Source organism: Plectropomus leopardus, chromosome 12 (genome assembly GCF_026936395.1).
Source record: "Plectropomus leopardus strain MGB_pleo_1.0 chromosome 12, ASM2693639v1, whole genome shotgun sequence".
NCBI lineage: Eukaryota > Metazoa > Chordata > Actinopteri > Perciformes > Serranidae > Plectropomus > Plectropomus leopardus.
The window spans coordinates 15,524,449-15,548,351 of record NC_142187.1 but is presented as its reverse complement, the minus strand read 5'-3'; the positions used below and the strand labels follow the sequence as shown (position 1 = coordinate 15,548,351).

At 39.6% G+C, this 23,903-nt stretch overlaps 2 protein-coding genes across 2 annotated transcripts in view; one reads left to right on the top strand and one right to left on the bottom strand.

Moving 5' to 3' along the window:
- Positions 1-23,903, top strand: part of nsun4 (NOP2/Sun RNA methyltransferase 4) — a 96,654-nt gene that overhangs the window by 12,916 nt on the left and 59,835 nt on the right. The window lies entirely within an intron of this gene.
- Positions 1,574-10,284, bottom strand: dmbx1a (diencephalon/mesencephalon homeobox 1a). The gene is made up of 5 exons (XM_042498449.2): positions 10,001-10,284; positions 6,204-6,373; positions 5,072-5,250; positions 3,875-4,268; positions 1,574-3,737 (listed from the first exon to the last, which is right to left on the bottom strand). The coding sequence occupies exons 2-5, from the start codon at positions 6,355-6,357 to the stop codon at positions 3,295-3,297; spliced, it is 1,170 nt and encodes a 389-aa protein (XP_042354383.1). The 5' UTR covers positions 6,358-6,373; positions 10,001-10,284; the 3' UTR covers positions 1,574-3,294.

The window sequence follows — 23,903 nt, the reverse complement described above, 5'->3', positions numbered from 1 at the left end:
CCCCAGGCCTTGTGTGTGTGTTTGGGGGATGGGTGTTAAGAAAAGAGAGAACATTCGGAACAAGAGTATTGTGTTGTGTTCTCTGCTCCAGAGCCCCATGGGAGGAAATCCTGCCGTGTACCTGGACAGATTCGTACCCCCGGATAACAAGGACATTCACTCCTGCTGCATATCCAACACCACAATCTTATCAGTCATACGATCAGGATGCCCTTGGCTGAGGACACACACACACACACACACACACAAACACACCACATATATGTGGTGTAATAAAACACAACAGAGTTAGGGTGAGGTGTTACTCCCACATTAACGCTGCTAATCTGGTGAGATCATTATCCTCGTCTCTCCAATCGTTGGATCGTGGTCATTCATGACGGTCGGAGGAATTGTAGTCAGGGTGCATTTCTTATTTACACACACTGAGGGCTAAATATATGTTAAAGGCCCACTCAATTAACAGCAGAGCAATGTCACACAGCCATGTAAAGTTTACTGCGGGAAGAGCAAGGGCACATTTTGGATATGAGTAGCCTGATTGCCTTGCGTGTGTGTGTGTGTGTGTGTGTGTGTGTGTGTGTGTGTGTGTGTGTGTGTGTGTGTGTGTGTGTGTGTGTGTGTGTGTGTGTGTGTGTGTGTGTGTGTGTGTGTGTGTGTGTGTGTGTGTGTGTAGGAGCAGGGTTGGGGTGGGGGTCTGTGTGTTTTGACAAACCATGCTGTTAAAGATATAATAGCAGCATAATCACCGCCCCAGGCCGTCATTCTTCAGGATAATGGCCTGCTTATTCATTGGGGATGGCTTATGTCTCCATGTGGCTTTTTTATTTTTCAGATTACGTCGTTCTTTTTCTGTCTCTTTGCTCGCATACTCTTTGTCTCCCTGCAAATTCTCATACATTTTATCTGTATTTTTTCATTGTTTTTGTTTTACTTTGACCTTGTTCCCATACGTTCATTATCTTGATGCTTTTCTACACTTTACCACATAATTTTTTCCTCCATACTCATTTTTTTGGAGCCTTAAATATATAATCCTCATTTTTTAAATATTTCACAGAAGCACCATGCATTCACTTTAGAAAAAATTGTTTTTCTGAAATAGTGAAATTCTTTTCTTTCAAATTTAAGTTTTTTGTAATAAAACAATTATGCTCTTGGTGTATTATTTATTTATTATTATTTAAATTATTTATTATTTATAGATTTTTTAATTTGAAAATTATTTTATTATTTTTGACTATTTCTTAAATATTTAAACTATTTTATCATAATTCAGAAATTCTTGTTTTATTATTTATACACTATATACATACATATATATTTTTTCTTAATTCAGAATGCAATAGCAGAATATTATTTCCTGTGAAAACTTCTCTAATAATTCTGAAATAATAATCGTGTTAACTCGGAAAAATAGCACAAAAAAAAATTATCTCAAGTGAATGCATTACACTTCCAGAATATTTTACTATGCTATTTACTGTAGCACACCATCCCATGTCAGTGTTTGGCCTTTACCATCATCATTCTGTGTAAATACGCAGCACAGATGGTCTTCATTATAAAGATCTCCAAGCAATGTTTTTATTTGTTATTATTTTACAACAACACTAGTTCAAGTCTACATTGTTGGGGAGGAGTAAAGGAAACAACGCTGATGGTCCGCTCAGTCGCTCCTCCACAGTTATAAATCTATCTACCACTGCACCGAGTAGTTTGACAGAGACATTAGGGGTGGGGGGCAGCATTAGAATAATAGCAACAACAGAACTCAAATATAGTTAAGACAGCAGTACACAGAGGACTCGGGTCACAAATCTCAAATCTGTTCACTTTCTTTGACTTTCCTGTCTGGATTGCAACAAATGAAAGGTGACCGTTTTCCAGCACTTTGTTCAGTTGCTTCTTTCTTGCCAAAAAGAAAATGCACACATTTAAAATTCAACCCGGGATTGTTACACAGACAACCAGGAGAGGAGGGGTAGACAGGGCTGCCGGTGAGCTCAGCAAATACAATCTTACAATCTGACAGCTAAAAGGAATTTCATCTGAGACAGAGTCCATTATCAATTATACAACATAAGAGGAACTTTACAATTACCTTACCAGTAAACATTAATAGATAGACTTTTTTTGTATTTTACATATTAAAATAATGTGCATTTTTTTCATAAGAAGACATTAGCTTCCAGAACACATTGACGAAAAACAGAGACGTGTGTGATTCTCCTCAAGTGCTAACAGTCGGTCAATGAAAAGCTGCATGTTTCCTCAAGAGAATACTAAGGTGAGAATTTCTGCTGACAAAATATGGGTTCAGACATTTGTCCAAATTTGTTTACCACTTTGTATTCAAAGGGAATTGATCAACTCATGTTAAAGTGATGTCAATCATGTTTCTACCTTAATTGACCAGTTTAGTGCACAGACCTTTTGAATTTATAAAGGCTTAAATGGTATGCATGTTCATAATTGCATCTGCCCCAGCTCCCTCAGCCCAGGGCAAAATGTAATTAAAAGCTTTGCGAATTTAGTCACTGAAATCATTTTCTCATTATCAAGCCAGCCTCTGTGCAAAGTGGCACATTACTGGCCATTAAACTGGTAAATTAGTCACTTTTAATTATGCTGTTGAGGACAACATGGCTTGAAGTTTATTTTTATTTATGTGCTGTTATGTAGTACATGCTATGTACATATAACCACATTGCTTAATTGAAATGTCAATGGTCCTGTGACAGAAATGGTTTCTCTGCTGCACAAGCGATACAGTTTCCCTCTTGGCCAACGAACCTAATCCCTTCAAAAGTGCCTCATTTATTCACATTATTCTTGTAAACATTGTTTGCATCGTCTTTTCAACCGAGTGCATCCGTCTTTAGCTGTGTACATCATTTTCAGTGATTATTTTATGGATTATTTCAGATGTTTGGAAGGTCCAGCATTCTGTGTCTGTTGGGAGCATCATGGTATGAGTCAGGAATATGTCCACCGTTTACGAACAATCATTTGATCCGTTGCATTTTCTAGCAATGTTCAATATCTTATGGGTTCTCTTTTTCTGAGGTTTTGGACCTTGAGCTGCAGCGGAAGCTGTTGAAGTGTGGTCTGCCATAAATAGAGTTCTGTAGGTCCAGTGCATGTTGGCGTATTTTTTTGGACACCTCTGCATGTCCTGTGCCCACCTACTAAAGTAAACAGCTCCTAAAGAACTATCACAGACACGCATTGGGATGTGATGATGTGTAGGCCGAGGCTTTGGCCTAAATTGTCCTTCATACAATCTGATTCTCAGTTAGACATTGTGTCCAGTCCCAGCGAGGCGGCGTGCTGTTTGGCCCTCAGACGGAGGTTCTCGATGCTTGTGGTCTTGCTGTTGTGGCTGGTGAGGCCACCCGCAGCCGACGCCTGCAGCAGCGGGCTGTTCCACACCTGCTGGGCGTGATGGGACAGGGACTGGTAGTAAGACTGGCAGGGCAGGGAGCCCAGTGGCGCGGGGGGCATGTTGACATTCATTCCCAGGTAGGGGAGTGATGATGGGGCAGAGAGGTCAAAAGCGGGATAGTGCACCAGGTTGTTGGTGGCGGCCATGTGCTGGCGAAACTGCTCCTGCAGGCGGAACAGGCTGAGAGGGGACGAAGAGTAGGAGTGGCTCTGAGAGAGGGGACCACTGCTGGCCAGGCCGCTGCTGGAGGAGGAGGAGGGGGTCACAGACGGGGAGACCAGGGGAGAGTCTGGACAGAGAGAAGAGGAGGTTAAGAGAGTTGAATTATAGTCAGCTGGTGATGTCAGTACTGCGGATGAGGCATACCATTGATAAAAAAAATGGAATTCGGCTCTTTGTAAGAGTTAAAATCAACAATGTTCGTACCTGGTTTAGGGCTGAGTCTTTTGCAAGCTGGTGAAACGTCCTCAGGAGTCGCTGCTCTCTCACACTTCATCTCCTCTCTCTGAGATTTACTCTCGTCCTCCTTATCCGTGGCGTTGTCCTCTGTCGCCGACTCGCTGCCAGAGTGTTCTGCTGACGTGACGTTCAGCTCCATGTCTAGTGGTACAGGACGAACCACAGGACCCTCTGTCTCCAGAGAGGAGGAGGAAGAGGAGGATGAAGGAGGGAGCTGGGTGTCAGGGAGGACAGTTGTGGAGGGAGGCGTGTCCTCCTTCTCACTTCCTTCCCCTGATGCCTCCTTCTGCTTCTGAAGCTGCTCCTTCTGGAGGCTGCGCTGCTTCTTACGAAACTTTGCTCTGCGGTTTTTGAACCAAACCTGAAGGCAGAGAGGAGAAGAGGGAGAATTAAAGAGAGAATTACAACAGCAGATGAAAACTGTAAGCTGAACTAAATGATTGATTCAGCTTCAAATGATTGCAATCAAAAGCTCAAAAAGTCAGTAAGTGCCATGATAACAAGCATCTCCACAGGGCTGCAACAGAATTGTTTTAAAAACAAGCTATCATAATCAAACTTAAATCAGCTTAAACAGTGTTATTGACGCTGTTTTTGGCATTTATTGTATTCAGATGGATACTTTTTCTTAGGTGCATGCATAAGCTTCACTTATGTGTGAAGACAGCTTATCCATAAGTACTCCTTAAAATCTTTTTTCCTGTATTGATAACTGTTTTCAACTCTACCTAAAGCGGTGTATTTTCATTTACACAGCAGAAAGTAGACCAATTGTGTTTTCCCTTTGTGTAATATTTTTACTAGTCCGATAAATTTAGGTTGGCATAGGTTTATATTTCAAACATTTATGCAATGTGTTACTGAAAAAAATGCGCAAACTGCTGCAAAAAAAAAATTCACCAGATTGCAGGAAATAAGGTGTTAGATGCTCAATGTTAAAACTAAACCTATGGCCTAATAAGGTTGCTACTACCCATGGTACTGGTAGATCCCATAACATTCAAGCAGCATTAAAATTACAGAGTAATAAGAGGGATACCGGTTATAAAAACTACCAACCATGAAGCATTATAGGCCCCTCTTAACTAACTACTGACTGCTACAAACACATACATGTCAGTAAATTGTAGTACTGGACAGTGTTTTTTTTCCCGTTAGCCGTACCTGCACACGAGCCTCGGGCAGGTTGGTGCACATGGCCAGCCGCTCCCTCATTACCACATCCGGGTAGTGTGTTTTCTGGAAAGTCTTCTCCAGCGCCTCCAGCTGCTGCGCCGTGAAGGCCGTGCGGCTGCGGCGCTGTTTGCGGTGCTGAGAGCCGTAGCGAGCCTCCAGGATGATGTCTTGAAATGCGCAGCCGTTGGAAAGGAAACACACACACGGCAAGTTTATTTTACTGGGCATGCGTGGGATTAGGACACTTTATGTCTTTACCACATGTTCTGTAACAATTCCCGTTCAAATATACTGTAAAATCTGACAAATTGATTTTACTTTTTTATTTTTATTTTTTATTTTTAATCTAGGAAACCCATTGTCTTGAACACTGTGAAGTGAATAAAACGATCTTAATCTATATTTATTATATCTAATTGCTAAGTTTACTTTATTTTATTTAGTTACATTTACTTCATTTTGTGAGCTTCTTGCAACTTAAAGATGAGAAGTTTAATTACATTAATCTTTCATAGTTTCAGCAACTTCATTAAATTGAGTTTATATGCCTGTATTCTGCTGGCTGCAAATCATGTATTCTTACACATGCAAACAAAACAGAACTTGCATATTTCCTAATTTAATCATTTGCCAAATCCTCTTTGTCATGATCAAGTTAAGTTGAAGTTGCTAACACTGAAAAATAGAATTTCACGTGTTATTTTTAATGTGCAGAAACTTCACAAAATTAAGAACGGCTAAATTTAAAGTAAACTTAACACTAAGGTAAACGAATTAACATTTATAGCTTTATTTACTTTCGTTATTCAAGGCAGTCGGTTTCCAAGATTATTTTAAGTAACATCAACTTGTCAGATTTACGGTGTTCATGTTTTTATCATTATTTAATTAGTTAACTTGCTGTTTCCACAACTTCAAAAATAGCTGCGGCTGAATATGCTGTTATTATTATTGTTATTGTTATTATTATTATTATTATTGTTGTTGTTGTTGTTATTATTATTATTATATATGTCATAAGTCCGAAATGTATATGACAAAGTTGTGTTCAATAATAGTTTGAAGCTATTTGGCAACAACCTGCGCACCGGAGTTTGTGTGTGAGCGTGCACTCAATTACCAGCTAGTCTCTCTGCCAGTGTGAGCGCGTGCACGGACGGCCGGTAGTCGGGCGCGTGCTGTGCCTGTTGCGCGGCCTGCTGGTGCAGGTTGTACATGGCGCTGAGGGAGTTCATGGCGTGCAGAGAGTAGCCGTTCACCCCGTAGTGCTGCATGGTGAGAGGTCGGTGCCTGCGTAAGAGAGGAAGACAGGATGCTTGTGATAAAGGGAGTTCACACGAGGACATGTTGACAACAAGGGCGCGTGGCTGCTGATGGACACGCTGTGACTGCTGAGCATGTGATCTCAAACAAAATCAAAGAGGAGCAAAATCACATATTTATGGTAGATGCACTAAGAGGCTGTGACACACACACGAGCTTTTTATTATGACAGCAGGTCCTCGCGCTCAAGGGCCAATAGATTTTAATGTGCGCACTCAGACAAAAGTGTTATCCATTAACATCCAATTATCGCTCTGTTCAATCCATTAATTATACAAAAGACTTTTAATTGGGGTAATTATCACTCGTTCCCATAATGAACCGTGACGGATGCCTTATTCATGAATTTATTCACGTCGTTTCTATGATCCCGGAGAAGCCAAATCCCCATTGAAAACGCTGCTCTGACAGATCAAGGCGTTGGTGAAATGTGTTGGAAAATGAAATAAGGAGATTTGTTCCGGGTCTCGGTGGCAAAACCTGCAACCGGATAGCAGGATTATTTTTTAATAGGCTATGATTACGGAAATGCTTTTCTCACTAAGAGCTGTTCAGTCATAGCGGATGACTTTCATTTCTCAAAAATTCATTTTCTTGCAGCATTTAACAGCATTTTTATTTTGGTTAATTTTATGTTATTTATAATTAACATTCAAGCCTATAATTGCAGCTTTTAATGAAACGAACAGATTCTTAAAGTAAAACAGCCATGAGTCTTTCACATGGGAGCAATTTCCCAAACTCTATTTTGTAGTTCTCCTTCACGAGATTTTCATAGATGAAGCGCTTGAGGACACGATTAGATATGTATTAGTACGGAGGAGGCTGACAGGAGGGAATATCTCTGAGGCCCAAACAGTTATTATAACTAGAGAGACCACAGGGAGAAGAAATAAATCTTTCTCCTGTATATGACAGGTACGGTGTTCAGGGACCCGGGCAAGTTCTTGAACTAAAAGGCCTTAAGATACCTCTAAATATTTCTGAAAAAAACGTCCTTATCATTTATCACATTTCGTTTTTGTTTTATTTAATTCGACTTCTTCCCAACGCTGTCTTTATGTAGGCCATTAAATGTCAGCAACTGAATAATAATTGTGGAGTAATTTCAGTATGTTTTTATGTTGTTATTTTTAAATTGTTCTATGCTCTGGCGACTCATAAAAAGAGGGGTTTGGGTGTCCTTTGCTAAAAAAAATTTGAGCACAGCATCTCAATTTCTCTAGTAATTTTATGCACCAATCTGTGCATTATCTGCATAAGTTTATGCTGCAATAAACTTATAATAAACTGCAATGTCTTTAATTTTGTTTTTTTTTAAATCCTCCTTTACTTTCATGGTTTTTTTTTCCCTGGGGGAGACGGTATTAAGGGGGACGTGTCCCCTTTATGTCCCCCCGGAATCTATGTCTGGCATTATTAATTCTATTGGTTGAAATTTAAAAGTTAGTTGCTGTTGATTTGAGCAGTTTCACTCCCTTACATGACCTTATATTTTAATTATGACTTGATAATTCTTTTAACGCTTTTAAAGCATTACATTTCAGCAAACAACAATATAATAAATTGCTTTACAACAATAGGCAATAATAATAATAATAATCAATTAGGCATCTGCATGCTGTAATACAGAAAAGACTGGGTGGTCGTTCTTGCAAAAGGCAGTTCATTTCCCTGCTCATTTCTCAGCTTTTCTGTGTGTGTGCGTGTGTGTGTGTGTGTGTGTGTGTGTGTGTGTGTGTGTGTGTGTGCGCGCGCGCGCGCGCGCGCAGGGGCGCGTGTGTGATGCCCGCAGTGCCCATTCCCAGCCTATTAAGTGGCTGCGGCGGCTGATGAATGTGATCAGAGGGCAGTGGGGAATAGTTTAATTCGCCGGGACAGAAGGTGCTTCGCTAAACATTTACTTTACTCCCCCAAGTATTTGAGTTGAATGGGCCCGCTTCCCCCTCCCCTCCCCTCCCCTACCCCTCTCTGGCGGCCTCTTATCCCATCGCCCCGGGGCAACGTTTTGGCTGAGATGTATGGCCTCTCCGCGGGTAAAAATATGCATGTTGATCCCCATTTGGCTCCCCGTCTAATGGAAGTGCAAATAGGTTTCGACTGCGAGGCCCTCCATTTATCATCAACGCTGACACGGACGGACGTACAGTGGGACTGGGTGGTTAGCTCTGGGTTGGAGTTCCCCCGTGTGCGTGCCCGCGTGGGCAAGTGTGCGTGCGTGCGTGTGTGTTCTAGTAATAGGCCAACGATTTTTCTCAATTGAGGTTTTTCCTTTTCTGAAAATGAAGGTGTACATTTAAATGATAATCAGGCCACAAATTAACAAAATATATTATTATATTTTTTATTACAAAATATATTATATAGAAAAACTGCATCATGTAGCCTAGAAAAAAAAATCTTAAAATGTGCGGATTTTATTTGTTTACACCTGCACGCACCGACAAAATGTTGAGATCTTTAACGTCTACACGTGATTTTAATCTCACTTTTTGCAAAATGCAATAATCTCAGGTGCGTGATTTTAGAACAGCTTCCCGTCCTATTTTGCAGACTTTCTAACTTTAAACCTGCCTTCTAGTGATTAGCAGCTTTTAACCACCTTTTATATTTACCACTACATCTCTGCTTATAGCCTGTATCCTCCTGCCCATATCAAATTCAGCACAATAGCTCATCACTGTGAGCCTGTCAGTGCTGTTATTGTCATTCATAAGCCTCTCTCTGCTCCAGGCACTGGGCCCTCCTGGCAGCCCTGCTCAATGCTTCGATTATCAAACCGTCATTATGTAAATTGGCGTGTACAGTGCAACTCTTTGATCCGACTAAATTAGGAAAAATGTTATTTGCTAACAGCCCTCAGGGGCATGAGTCGACCTGACAATCTGCTCTAGTGCTGTGTCGCACTAAGTGTAAACTGTTAGAGGGCGAGGAGCATGTCTTTGATTTTCTCCGAGCTGTTATTATAAAGAATGTTTGTTATGCAGAGCCCAGACCAAAATCGTCTATCTTGTCGTTTATCAAAGCATTTTAAGATCTCAAGGACATTTTTATGGACAGGGAGAGAAATATGCTTTACTTTATTGTGCCTCTATAAATCTGCATCACTTTAGGGTTTTTTTTAATATAGGGTAAACTTAAAAATAGTGACCAGGGTCATGCGTGTAACCCAAAAGTTGTGCCGAACAGGAGTCCCTTTTATTTTACGTCATTTTGGTCCCGTGCGTAAAAATGCAGGTGCTTGATTATGGTTACGCGTTTTAATTTTTTGTTTAGTTTTGTTTTATTTGTAGTGTGACCGCTGTAAACCGAAAGTAAGTTATATTTATGGTTTCACACTGAAACTTTAAAATATAAAATTGAAACATTTCCAACAGAGGAATTGCTGTCATCTTCCTTAATTTAAAGACAAAAAACGTAGGTTATACATTTGATACACAATTCTGTTTAAAGGGAACTGCCAATATAGCTTTAATTTCTGCACCGCTGACTGCGAAAAATGCGAACATGACCATACAACATTTTGGGTAATCGTTTTTTAAAATGCAACATGTGAGAAATAGGGTTTATAAAGAGATGGAGAAAAGTTTTTACCTCTTGTCAGTTGTGTTTTCCGTCACACAAAGCTCCTAAACTCTCTTCTGCTCCTTCAGCTGCCGTCTGTTGTTTTTTTAATGCCCACTCTTCTCAGTCCTTTTGTCCGTCAGCGAGATAACAACTCGGGTCAGTGTAAAAGTCCTCCAGTCTGTTGCTTCACCTCAAGTCCGTCCGCTCGCGCTCCACCTGCTCCTCTCTGTGCTGTATTCGCAGCGTCTCGCGCAGAAGTGGGAAGCCGCCATCTGCTGGTGCGCGAGAGCCCGGTGGAGGGATTTAAGGAGAGCGTCGCGGGGGTCATGCTTGCTTCCTATTGGCTCTCAGGGCTGTCAGTCAACTAAATCAGAAAGCGGAGTCCAGCGGCTGACTTCTGGAGTTATCTCCAAATATGATCAATTTAAACACGGTATGTCCGATGAATCCCTCCGTGTCTGTCTATAAGTTGTTGTTGTTGTTGTTGTTTTTTTATAGATATTGATAAACATTCCTCAAATTTGAAAAACTGAAGCTTTTTAATGGCACAAATGTGTAGATATTGAGTTGTGATCGAAATAAATAGGATTCATTTTATTTATTGGCGATTTTGCATATTTTTTGTGGATCATATTCCTAAACTTAAACTGTGAATAAGTGAGAAAAAATGTTGCTGTCATGCATTTTTTTTCCCCAGTAACATAAATTTTATATTTAAATCAAGAAAAAAAGACACTGTCAGCCTGATTGCATGAGCATAAAAATATTTTATTTTGTTTTTTTATTTTTATTTTTAAAATCTAGGCTACTATCTTCGAACTGCTTATGCACTTGGATCATGAATCCAATTGCCTTTCCTTAGTTTTTGTGTTGAACAGAAACCAACCTTTAGTCTGTTTGCTTTTCGGCTTTTTCCTCCACGCCACTGGAGGAGAGAGAGACTTTAGAGAGAGAGATGGCTAATAGATGCCAGGGTGCTGCCTTTAGACTCTCTCCCGGCCTGGAAGGATTTGGGATGGGATAGGGAAGACAAGACGCCATCTCAGCCTCCAAAAACCCCTGTCTTAAAATGACTGCGGGTAAGAGGATTAGGGCAATAATGCCCTTCTCTTCTTGAAGGGTTTTTAGAGAAGATTTCTTCTCCCGGAGCAAAACCGTTTAGGTAGGGAATTAAGGGCAGCGCAAAGTAGCCTTTTAATGTAAAGCTTGCATATTTTGTTGGGAGATTCTTTTGGGAAAGTGCTTGGCCTATAACGCAGTTTTATCTCTGACCATGTTTCTCACTCTGAACAGTAGACAAAAGATTTCATGGAGAAGAGAATATTTATGTCCATGTGTTTTAGGTGCACCCAGAATGCACTGTTTATGGACAGACAGTGGTTTCTGGACATTTATCATGAAGTTTGAAGGTGTATGTGTGTCTGTGAAGGTTGAGTGGGAGGCGTTTGTTATTTCGGTTTAAAAACTGTGTTGCCATATATATATATATATATATATATATATATATATATATATATATATATATATATATAAACATAAACCCACAAAAACCCACAACAAACAAACAACTATTCTATTTCTTTTATTTTAGTAATAGCTAAACGCCAGTAATATATTCTACTTTTACCTATGTATTTGTTTTACACTGATTTTAAATTATGAAATACAAAATTGTAGAATTTAATGAGGAGAAATAAATTGATATGATAATAACTCTTGCATACACTGAGAGCCTACTATTTACAGTGAATTGTACCCACCAGGCAAAACCGATAACGCGAGTCCTTTGCTGTTGTAATAGAGCCTTTTGGTACCTGAATTAGATATTCGTTGCGTTAGTTGCTTAAGTGTCGAATGAAGTGCATAAATATCAGTAAAATTGTGTATTTTACTGGTAGTCATTGCTATATTTAAAAAGGAAAAGTAAATTTTATTCTGACATATTTTATTATTATTATTATTATTATTATTATTATTATTATTATTATTATTATTATTATTATTATTATTACACACTGGTGTGATTAATGTAGGCGAAATGTCACGCACTCGGTGCGTCTTTCTTTCTAAATCTGTTTCTTTCCAAACACCTAAAACTTTTCCCCGGTGCTTCAAAGTCTTTCCCCTCTCGCCTGGAAAAAAACTCGTGTGCCTCTCTGGTTTCTGTCGCCTTGGTAGGCTCCTATCACTCGTTTTTTTTTCTCCGAGGTCTGAGAAAGAAAGAGGATTAACTTGTGAACCAATGGAAATAAGAACTTAAACGGGAGGTAAATCTGGCCACTGTCTCTTTGTGAGGACCGTCTCTAAAGCAATTAAAGCGAGAAAGAGTTTCTTCTCAGCGCCTCTCCACCTAAAGCTCCTTAGAGCGACTAGAGCTGTCCAGCGCATCTGAAGGGCTTAAACGCCAAAAAACAGCTCCCCTTACCCCTGTAGCCAGCCATGCACTGCTGAATACAAGGTGGGCAAACAATGACCTCCAGTTGAGGAACAACCCAAAATTTAAAGATGTTAAATTGGGTTATTGGGATTTTTTTCTCCCATTAAAAGTCCTTATGTAGAATCTTAATCCCAAAAAGTGAATAACTTTTTGAAAATCTGCTGTTTTTTCTTTATTGATTTCCTGTCAGGTTTTTACTCCTTTGAAAACATTTTCATCTTTGCATAACAAATATGTTAAGAGTACTTTCTGCTTCTGTCTCAGCCTGTATTTGATAGAGTTAGGAGGAACAAAACCATCTTTAATGCTGCAGAATTCAGCTCTCTAATAGCTAATTAATACTCTTAATGATGTTTCTGCAACTTCATGAATACATTAGGTCTGCAATCCAGCAAGCCTCAGCCTCCCCAGCACCATTCAAGGGTATTTCAGCATCTGTTCATCCCAGGGCAATTAATCATTTTGATGTGTAGTTTAAAATCGACTTCTTGCAGGAGACCTTTTTTTGACAAGAATAACAAAGCAATTTGCCAGGAGCCACCTCTTAGACACGTTATTAGCAGCACTTCCACAGTAAGACCCTCTTTCCTATTTATTTTTCTTAAAAAATATGTAAGAGAAATGAATTTAAAAGGACAGCGACAGTTTTTCTGCGGTTTATTGTCAGCACCACGCCTCTGAATCCTCCTGAAATCCCTTTTATTGGTGACAAGATCTCAGGATCTCCTCTGCAAATCCCTCCTCTAAAAGTTTTCAACCTGTCAGTTTCTTCTAAAAGCTGTATAATTCCCCCTCTCTTTTTTTCTCCCTCCATCTATCCCCTTCTCTCTTTCTTCTTGCCCTCTTTTCTCCCTTGTCTCAGTCCTTCTGTCTCATTTCTTTTCCTTGCCTTCTCTCCTCTCTCTCTCTCGCTCACTCCCTCTGGCCCGGATCCCTCTGCACAAGGGGCCCCATTGTATAGTCCTAATCCAGAGGCAACACAGCTTTAGGGACATGCAGGGATAAAAGGCCCATTAAGCCCACAACTTTATGGGGGCAAATCTCTCCCTAATCCTTCGCTTTATCTAAACAAAAGCCCCTCTGCCTTAATCCACCTATGTGTTGAAAAAAAAGAGAGGAAAAACTGGAGAGAGTGGCAGAGAAGGAGAAAGAAAAAGAGAGAGAGAACAAGAGAGGTAAAATCTCACACTGTAGGATTGAAGCAGGAGAGATCATACAGGGAGGGTCAAAGTTTCCTGAAAGAGCTAAGTAATACTGACGAGCTTTCATCTGCATGCAGGAACTTTCATGTGTGTTCATTAGAACTGCGGCAGGAGTGGAAGCAATTAATATTTTGACCACACAAATCCACATACACAAAACTATAGTGTGTATTTAACCACTACAATACAAATGCGTTTATAATTATTGAAAAAAAATTACACTGTCAAGTTGATCTTACTTAAAAATAATCTTGGAAACCGATTGCCTTGAAAAAGGACTTTTCACAGGGTTCCCATGGTCATGAAATCCCTGGAAAAATTAGGAAATAAGGCCTGGAAATGGTTTGAAATTATTAGAAGGTTTTGTAAAAAGTTTTGAATAGACAATGTTTCAGCTATTGTTTAAATTCTATTCATAAAACACTAAAATCATGGCTAACATTATACAAAATACATGGTATAAAGTCTGTCGCTGCACTGTGTGACAGAAAGGTCACAAAAGACAAGAGTACAGATGTGTAACTTTTGATCACATACGACTAATATATCATAGGTGTGGGGGACCCAGGGGACATGTCCCCGTTAATATTTAAAGCATGTGCATTTGTCTCCCTGGGAAACATAAAACTAGCAGACGAGTTTTATTTTGCCAAAATTATATACATTTGCATAAAAACTCACCAGAATGAAAGACATTAAGTGTTAAATGCTCAAAATTGACTGGAGGAGGACCCCCAAAGAGGTTTATAGTCTAAAGGTTTGGAACAAAATGGTTTATAAAAAGCTTTGTTCCTGCAGCATCTCTCAGATAAACAAGTCATAGTAGCATTGCACAGATGCTATATGCAACTTTACTTTATTATCATTTTTTAAGTGATTAGTGGGGCCCGATTACTTCTGTGTCTGTTTTTTTTTTGTAAAATGTGTGTCAAGAAGGATGCTTCCTCTTTTATTGCGAACCAAATCTACTTACAGGTACAAACTTACCGTACTGAAGTCTTACTGGATGACAGCATTTGAATAACATTCATCACTGTCATAAAAAAAAACACTTTTTTTTCCTTTATATTGCAATATACTTGCAACTTGCAACTGCAGTTCCCATTATTAACTCTTCTATTACTATATATGTAGTTTTTATTCAAAATTCTGAAATTGTTCAATTTTACTCACCAATAAAATAGTAGATGCACATTTATTTTACTGTATGAGCAGAAATGTATAGTATCATTTTACTTTTTCTTTAAAAAAAACAAAACAAAAAACCCTTATGAGAAGATAAATGGTCTGGCACATGCCAGTGGACCAGGGGGTTGAAAAGGGGTGAGACAGCTTATTTGTAGGACTCTTTAAGCATTTACTTTCATGTGCAGTGAATTCTTATATCAGTAGTGTTAATTAATGTCTGACGTTTATATTCCTGCATTAACAGCAAGTATCACAGTCAAAAATTGCCCTAACTATCCACCCGTGTCACCTTCTGATTTACGGCATTTTCTGTTTGAGTGAGGTTTGGCCTTTCCTCTTGTGTCCCCTGCTAATATTGACACAAGGTGGTCTCCTCTATGGAAGTCCATTTCCACCAGTTTGATAATAAAAAAAGATCCTGTAAGTCATAATGAGAAATGTTCTTGAAATAAAGACTTAGTAACTCAATAAACTATCTATGTATAAAAAACTTTCTCAAAATAATGATCTGTCTCATGAGAAATTTTCTCAGAATAATGTGATTTTTTTAAAACAATGACTTGTTTATTTCCAAACAATCAGGAGCTTTCTCAAAATAATGGCTGACTGGTTCAAAAAAATGTGTAAACTTCTCATAGATGTATGAGTTAGTATCTTAAAATAATGACTTAGTGTCACTAAATAGGGAGTTATTATCTTGAAATAATGAGTTAGAATCCAAAATAATAACCTGGTATCTTAAAATAATTGGACATTTTTTTCAAAATAATGACTTGGTATCACAAAACAATGAGACATTTGTAGTAATGACTAACTACCTCAAAAGACCGAGAAAGGATCTCAGAACAATGAAAAACTCTCAACTTTCATCATATCTTAAAATAATTGCTTTGTAGCTTCAAATAATAACTCAGCACCTCAAAATATTCAGAAGCTTACTCAAATTAATGACTTGAAATCTCAATATAATGAGTTAATACCCCAAAGTCTCAAAAATTTTGCGTATCTCTCTTTAAAAAAAATAGTCACAAAATATTGAGAAAGTCTCTCAAAACAATGAGAATCTTGTTCATAGATAATGAGTTAATATCTTAGATAATAACTCTAAATAATAAAAAACTATCAAAATATTGACTTGATAACTAACAAAAGAGAAATGATGCATCATTATTTTGAGGTAAAGAAGTCATTATTTGAGAAAGCATTCATTATTTTGAGATTTGAAGTCATTTTTTATGCAAATTCCTCATCATTATGACTTAGCAGGATATTTCTTTCATCACACAGACAGAAATGGGCTCCCATGCTCCTTTGCCCAGATTCCAATTAAAGAAATGGGTTCATGAGGCCAAATCTTAACAGCAATGACAAAGCTAAAGCTCCTCTGTGGAGCCAGAATCCCTTCACTTCCTCTAAAACATCTGTCTTTACTACAGAAAATCCTGCTGTATCTGCTCCGCTGTACGGACAATCAGACCCTAATCTGGAGCTGCAGACTGAGCGCTCAAATCTGATGGTTTAAGTCGGTGAAGGGTAGGTGGTGAGAGCAGCTGATACCTGCTGCGTTAGGTGTAAATACAGACACTGCAATGTTTAACGAGGCATTATTCCACACAAAACCCATTTATTTTTATTTAAAATGTAATTCATCTGAAATCCTTTCACAATAAAATGCCCTACCAATCTACCAAAGATGTCAAAAGCATTACACTTCTCTTACTCTTACTTTCAGCATGGCACTCATCATGTTGCCTTCATTAACACTCTCAATTATGTCTCCTCTCCGGCTTCGTTCCTCCCTAATAGAGCTAACACAGAGTTAATGAAGCAAATAGTTGGGACAATTTAGTCATTAGAGCCAATTAATACAATCCAATGCAATCCAACTCAGACCAGGAGACCAGTAGAGTAGCCGGGGAGAAATCCAACAACCAGCCACCCAAACCAAGCACATTGTCCTCTGCTGCCGAGTCAGCCAGTGTGGAGAGAGCTTTCGACTGGATTGAAGGAATTTTCCCTCTGGTGGTATCACTCGTAATACTCCAGCCATTATAAGGCTGATCAGCAGTTGGCTGAAGGCATCTGTTTCCTCCGTGCAGGGATTACACCTGGCCTCAGGAGGAGGAAAATGTTTCCTAAAGAGGCAAGCAGACAGAGAGGCAGCCTGGATGCATTCCACCACAATAAAGTATAAATCCTCCTCTTCACAGCGTATTACAGGAATGAACATAAGGGATTGTGTCATTGTTGCCCTATAATCTGGCTTTAAACTCCTTGTTTTACAAATGGTCCTCTTTAAAAAGCTCTTTCTTTTTGTGTGTCTTTTTTTCCACTCTTTTCATCCTGTATTAACCTGCTGTTTCCCAATCAGCTGCGTTTTATTTATTTGTTTCTATGCATTTCAGATTTTAGGGTCTATATTTATAGAATTCCCAGGTAAAAATGTTTAATTACACATGAAGAAGGTGGATCTTCTCCTTCTAAAGCTCTTGTGTAATGTGCATCATATTTCCTATTAGCCGGTGCGTTCTTAATTTGGCGCATCACCGAAATAGACCACTCACACTGCAAGATACACAACATGTCAGGATATTATACTATTCCAAATGCCTTTCCGTGTGTCCTTGCCCTCAAAAGCAAAGGGTAATATCCTATCCTGCTTTGGAAGTGGAGATGGAGGCACTTTTTTCTGTTCGCTGAACAGGCAGCCGGCATGAAATAACTCCTGATAGAAATGCTCAAGCTGTCATCTTTTCTGTGTTTCCACCTCTTCTGTCTTTACTGAGCCTCAATACATTGTATCTATGTGAAACCTGAGAAATTTAGTTAATCCCATTATTGACTGAAAACTGTGTATGAAACACCTTTGCCCTGAGCATGAGTAAAGCAGCAAGAGGATATTTGGCACCATTTGTAAAGGCTTTTAAAGTTATAACAAATGGCTTTATGAGAGGTTTATAAATTATTTACTAATACTTAAGCTAATAAATCAGTTAGAAACTATCAATAAGGACAACTTTGAATGACGGTCAAACTAGGTTGTGAATTGGCCTAACTTGGCGAGTTTAAACAGGTAATGGTAACACAAATCAATACAGCATAGTTTGAATCAGCATGGCTAAAGTGCAAATGGGAAAACCCTATTGCAGGGTTCCCAGGGATCCTTAAAAAGTTTTAAAAGACATTGAGTTCATTAATCTAAAAATAAGGCCTTAATTGGCAGTAAACTTTCTTAAATCCATATTTCAAAAGTCTTAAAAATGTTAAGACATGGGAAGAGGACATTATGATTTTTTTCTGATGTTGCATACTAAAATCTCAAAATAATAGGTAATATCTATTTAAAAAAACAAATCACTTGTTAACAAGCTTTTCTCTTATAAGAATATAATGTGTTAATTGTTTTCCATGTGTCTTTTGTGTTTTGTTTTAGTCGATTGTCTAACCTTTTAAGTTTAACAAAAAGGTGATGTTTTATGTTACAGTAAATATTTGGTAGTCTTTAGTTAGCAGTTGAGTTGGACAAGTCAATAACAGAAGACCAAATGACATTCTGCTAGAACTAAACTGAACTTTGCACTTATGTGATATGAGATTTAGAGCCCTGACACACCAAGCTGATGGTCAGCAGTTGTTCAATGCTTGGCTGTTGGTAGGTGTCAGCTCAGCACACGAGAAGAGAAACAGACGTGAGGAAATCAACAACCTTTGAGATCAAGAGGGAGTGAGATTGGAACAGATTTAGTTCGTAATTTGTGTTATTGTTTTCTAGCTCGCGGTAAATATAATTTGTTGTATCATCATTGGGTTGACTTGTTTATGTGCAGGCAAACTAGCATCTTGAATCCGTCCTGCTTGTCCTGTGGTTTCCCTGTAAGAACAGTGAACACATATTACTGCCGTCTGCTGGTATGGAGAATTTTTTCCTCTCATGCAGGCGTAGAGCATATGTGCTAGTTGGCCATTGGCTGTAATCTTTTGGTCGAGACACAGGCAACATGAGGCAACACAACAGTTGGCCTTTGTAGCCACTAGTTCTATGATCTTGGTTAGTTGTTTCTGGGCCTGTAGACTTCTAGACCACAAAGAAGTACGGCGAGCCCTGAAAGCCGGATTTTTGAATCATCAGTCAGAGACTCAGTCGACTGAGATTGCTTCAAGTTGAGCGTTTTTTTTTCTATACTTAAAGGGATGTTTTGGTCCCTAGTTTTGGCTGTGGAGTGAATGCTTTTGACTGTCACACCACTCTTTGCAGCTGCAGACATGCGAACAGTGGCACAGAGGGAGAGAGAGAGAGAGTCTCTGGATTTTATTTATCTAGTGTCGTCAAAAATGTTCTTGCGCATTTACAACCCATCATTGGTGCCATTTGCTTGTATACTACATGGTCTGCCACACTGAATGTCCAGCGCACCAGTTCGAACTTTAAAGCTCTGTATGGAAAATAAAAGGAATTCTCAAATATTCTTATTGAAAAGCCATCCGATTAGACTCGCATAATTCTGAGTTGAGTACAGCCCTGGAAGCCCCATACATTTTCTTTTAGTCTGACGTTTCAGTGAAACAGATCTTTCTGCTCACTTTGACTATTAGGCAGTAATCAAGTTACTTTGACAGGCATTAAAAACAAAATGAGCTCCTCATCAGTTTCTTATTAAGGTGAGTTAGTTGTAGTGATTGAGACTTCTGATAGATTAGAGAAACAACTAAGTGTGACTGATAAGAGATGTGGCTCAGTGACTGAAATGATTTATGGAATATCAATGTTTTCAAGTCCAAGCGTCTTTCGTTTAAAAAAAAAAAGAAAAGAGAATTCAAGTTTGTCGACTTTGCCCTTTTAGACTGAGCAGTATTATGGTACACGTATGGCACAATTAGCAGTTTCTTAAAGCTATAATTAACAGTTACATAAGTGTTGAAACACCGGGCATGATCAGGTCTTTATCTCTTTCTCAGACACACACACATTCTGACAGGCTGGGGGTGAGGTCAGGCAGCAAGTCTGGTTCCAGCCCGCTGTCCTCTGGTCTCACTCTCTCTCTCTCGCTTGTTTTTCTTCATGCTGCTCCTTGTTTGAGTCTCGGAGGCCCAGTCGCTCCCTCCTCCTCTTCTACTCTCTCCATTGCCTCTGAAAGGAACCTTGCTGGGCCCAACTGTCTGTGTAACGAGCTGGGCAGGACGGTCACAGTGGGGTATGCCATTGTGTGTGTCAGTGTGTTTACACTCGTGTATAGTATGTGTTTGCAGTGAGCACTTAAGTTTTTTTTTTAAGGAGTCTCCCTATGAAAATATACTTAAGGCCACATATGCTGTCACCCCTTTTTTTGTCACCTCACACACACACACACACACACACACACACACACACACACACACACACACACACACACACACACACACACACGTTGTCACTTTTCAGTGATCCTCCAGCACTCTTCCCCAGCAGGGAGCAGAGGGAGGAGGTGGAGCAGGAGGCTAATGGATATGTTTGTTTACCTATTTGTCCTTGACATGATCAATTGATCAGCAGGCTAATTCACTGCCACCATGGGCTCATTACATTTCCATTTAAATTGCAAATGGATTTCTTCGAGGCTTCATCTTCCTTTCCCCATTTTTACTATGAGTGTGTGTGTGTGTGTGGTGTGAATGTACAGTAGAGTTGTTTGTCTGGGGACGTCGCTGGAGCTCAAACACTGTACAACATTACGCCCGGCTCGCCTGCATTAAATTCTTTGTGAGCATGAAACAAAACTTTTAACTCAGGAGTGAAAACTCATCTCATGTCCCCTCTGTCTTTGTCATCTTATGTTCCATTTTATATGTACAGCAGGGATAATTATCTTTATCGTGAAGTGGATGTCACTCATTAAATGGTTGACATCAAGTCACACACACACACACACACACACACACACACACACACACACACACACACACACACACACACACACACACACACACACACACACACACACACACACACACACACACACATTCACGGCCCCCTGGGAGGAGTGTGAGCTCATTCCTGGGCAGCAGAAGCCTGTGATTATGTGTTGCTGGGAAGATTACAGTGAACGATTACTGATGTGGAGTTTAAACAGTGGGGAATGAACAGCCAAATTGAGGAGCAGCAGGAGATCGACATTATCGCAGATGAGCTTCTGGTAAAGCTGTTTGGGCTGCAGAGCTGCATTTTGAATACGAACACTGTGGGATGAAAAGTTAAATTTTATTCATCTCAACTGGTGATTTTTAATTCGATTTTTTAATTTTATAGATTGACATTTTGGGAAATGCGCTTATTCACTTTTTTGCTGACAGAACATTAATATCACTCTCATGTTTGCTTGTTTAATATGAAGCAGCAGTCAGTAGGCAGTTAGCTAAGCTTAGCATAAAGATCAGACAACAGTGGGAAACAGACAGCCTGGCTCTGTCTTTAGGCAACAAAATTCACCTCCCAGCCCTCCCAGAGCTCACTTAATTAACACGCTGTAGCTTTTATTGCGGGATATGTAAGATATGTTTAGCCCTTGCTATTGTATCTATAGAAAAATAGCAAAAACACAAAATTGTTGGCCACGATGTGAGTCCTGGCTTAGCTAGCTGTTGTTTCAGAGCAAAATTATGTGAAGGGTGCGAGGTGCCTGTGTAACCGAGGCGCTGTCCATAGTACTGAAAACAAGCAGCGGAGATCAGTAGATTGAAAGACAAAACAATCACTTTCGTTCCTTTGCCTGCTTAGAACTACATCCAGTTTTCAGCCCCAACTCCATGATAGCAATCCACAGACATGAGGGGAGTGACGGGACAGTCACTGAGAAAGAAAGACAGAGAGAGGGAGCTGCTCGCTGCAAGTAGCTGTTTCTACACTCCTCCTCCCTGGAGATTTTGACAAGGAAATGTTCATACATTCAAAAAGTATTTAGTGCTCCGGTAGCGCTGCATTCTTATATGAGTGCTCTGATTAATACATGTATTATTTGATTTTAAAACAGTAGCATTATTCTGTTAGCCTGTCTGAGGTTATTGCATGATTAAATCAACAAATTTCATTTTATGGGGGAAACAAAACATTCCTGTCATTTTAACAGCCCCTTTAGGTCACTTTATCCTGTGATGGCTGTAGGTGAATTTTATTACCTTAAGTCAGAGCCTTGCTAGCCATTTTTCTCTGTTTCTAGTCTCTTTGCTAAGCTAAGCTAACAGACTGCTGGCTGTAGCTTCATAATTACTTAGCAAACACGTGAGTGGCATCAATCACAGCAAGAAAGTCACCAAGCATATTTCACAAAATAACAACGAATAACAATTCGTTTAAATCTGAGAAGATAAACAAAGAAAACTTCAAATAGTTAATTTCTGTTATTCTCAAATATGTTTTTTGTACTGAGCTCAGGTCTTTATTGAAGCCAAAAATCTATGGATAGACAAATGGATGAACAGACAGACGGTCACGTGAATGGCAGGGTCTTTATTTTGACATCTCAGGGGATTCATTTGCTTCATTGGCTTGTTTGGCCATAATGGGCTTTATATGATGACTCCTCACCCCTGTCAGATTCCACCGTGATCCATACAAACACGCACATTCATCACCAGCTAAAACACACATACACACGCACACGTCACACACACACACACACACACGCACACAGAGCTCCGATCAATGGTCATAAATTTGATCCCTGACAAGCTTGACACTTGCACCCACGAGGCCTTTGGTCACTCTGTTTCTCTTGACCACCCCTTATGCAACATACATACACACACATGCACTCCCCACACACACACACACGCACGCACGCACGCACGCACGCACACACAAACACACACACACACGCACACACATGCACTTTTTCCCCTCTCTCACTCCTTCCTTCCCCTGACATACTTGTCAAGGACCTCGTTGACCCCTGACCCCGCCCCACTTGGCACTGTTATTGATTTTTCCTTCGACCCTCTCAATCTGGGATGAAGGAGGGCGAGAACGGGAGAATTAGTCGCCATAGTCAGGTATAACGGAGGGGACGCTGAGGATGAAGGGAAGCGATCAATGCGCACTGATGGCTGAGCTTGCAGCAGCAGAAACAACAGTCAACCACGGAGAAAATCAAAAGGGCTTGAGGCGAGATGTGGGAGTACCACTGATGGGCGCGAGAGAGGGGAGACGGGGGTGGCTGGAGGGAGGTGCGGGTTGTTGTCTAGTCATGTTTTTTTTTTTTTTCCAGAGTATTGATATTTTTATATTATACTAGACACAAAAAAGTAGTACTAAAGATGGACGAGAGGGGAAAAGTGGCGAAATACTGTTTTAAAACTACAGCATTTCTGGTAAAAACTACCCACAAGCCTTGAATTCAACAATGATTAATATCAAGTAAAGAGGGAATGTTTCTCCACCCCTCAGAATACAACTTTCCTAAACTATTGGGATGGGAGTTTTTATTTTCTCTTTTCTTATTTGTAGGCAGTGTTGTGCATATTCACACTTCACAAGAGCTAACTCAAGTTCAGTTCACACAGATTAAGATAATCTGCTTTGTGTTCATCGTTCACAAGTTAGAATTTTGAACTGCTGTAAGCTCACAGTCCCAAAAAAGGAACTACTTCATGTTCATTTCTTCTCCTTTTTTTAAAGTAAAATACAATCTTGTGATCATCATTCACTTGCAGATATTCTCTAAGACTAGTTGGATGCTTTAACTTGATATGGCCACTGTTCTGCCTTGTCTTTACTAACTGGTGGGCACATTTTGCATTAAAATTATTAGATGTTTTCCGTTAATTCTGAAAATTAATTTGAACTGGCCTCAGTAATAAACTAGAGGCTGTTTTGTCTGAATTGCCTGTTCCATTAGCCATGCAGGTGTTGATTTGAAGTTTGTTCAGTAGTTGAACAGTGTTTCTCTCCTATTAAACAGCATATAGTACGCCCCTCTGTGGTTAAGTTTGGTTCAGATTTAGGTAAGGGAAAACACATATTGTCCAGGAAACAATCTCTGATATGTTTAATTCACCATTCACCAAAAACATGAACGTGTTCAATGAACGATCTTTTGATGATATTTTAGGGTGTTCATGCATAACATTGCTT

Bases quoted from the DNA above. Each gene is read 5' to 3' on its own strand.
- dmbx1a (XM_042498449.2), bottom strand. From the start codon at position 6,357: ATGCAGCACTACGGGGTGAACGGCTACTCTCTGCACGCCATGAACTCC. The intron at 5,251-6,203 runs GTAATTGAGTGC...GCGCATTTCAAG, and splicing joins ACTGGCAGAGAGACTAGCTG to ACATCATCCTGGAGGCTCGC. The intron at 3,738-3,874 runs GTACGAACATTG...CTCTCTGTCCAG, and splicing joins AAGACTCAGCCCTAAACCAG to ACTCTCCCCTGGTCTCCCCG.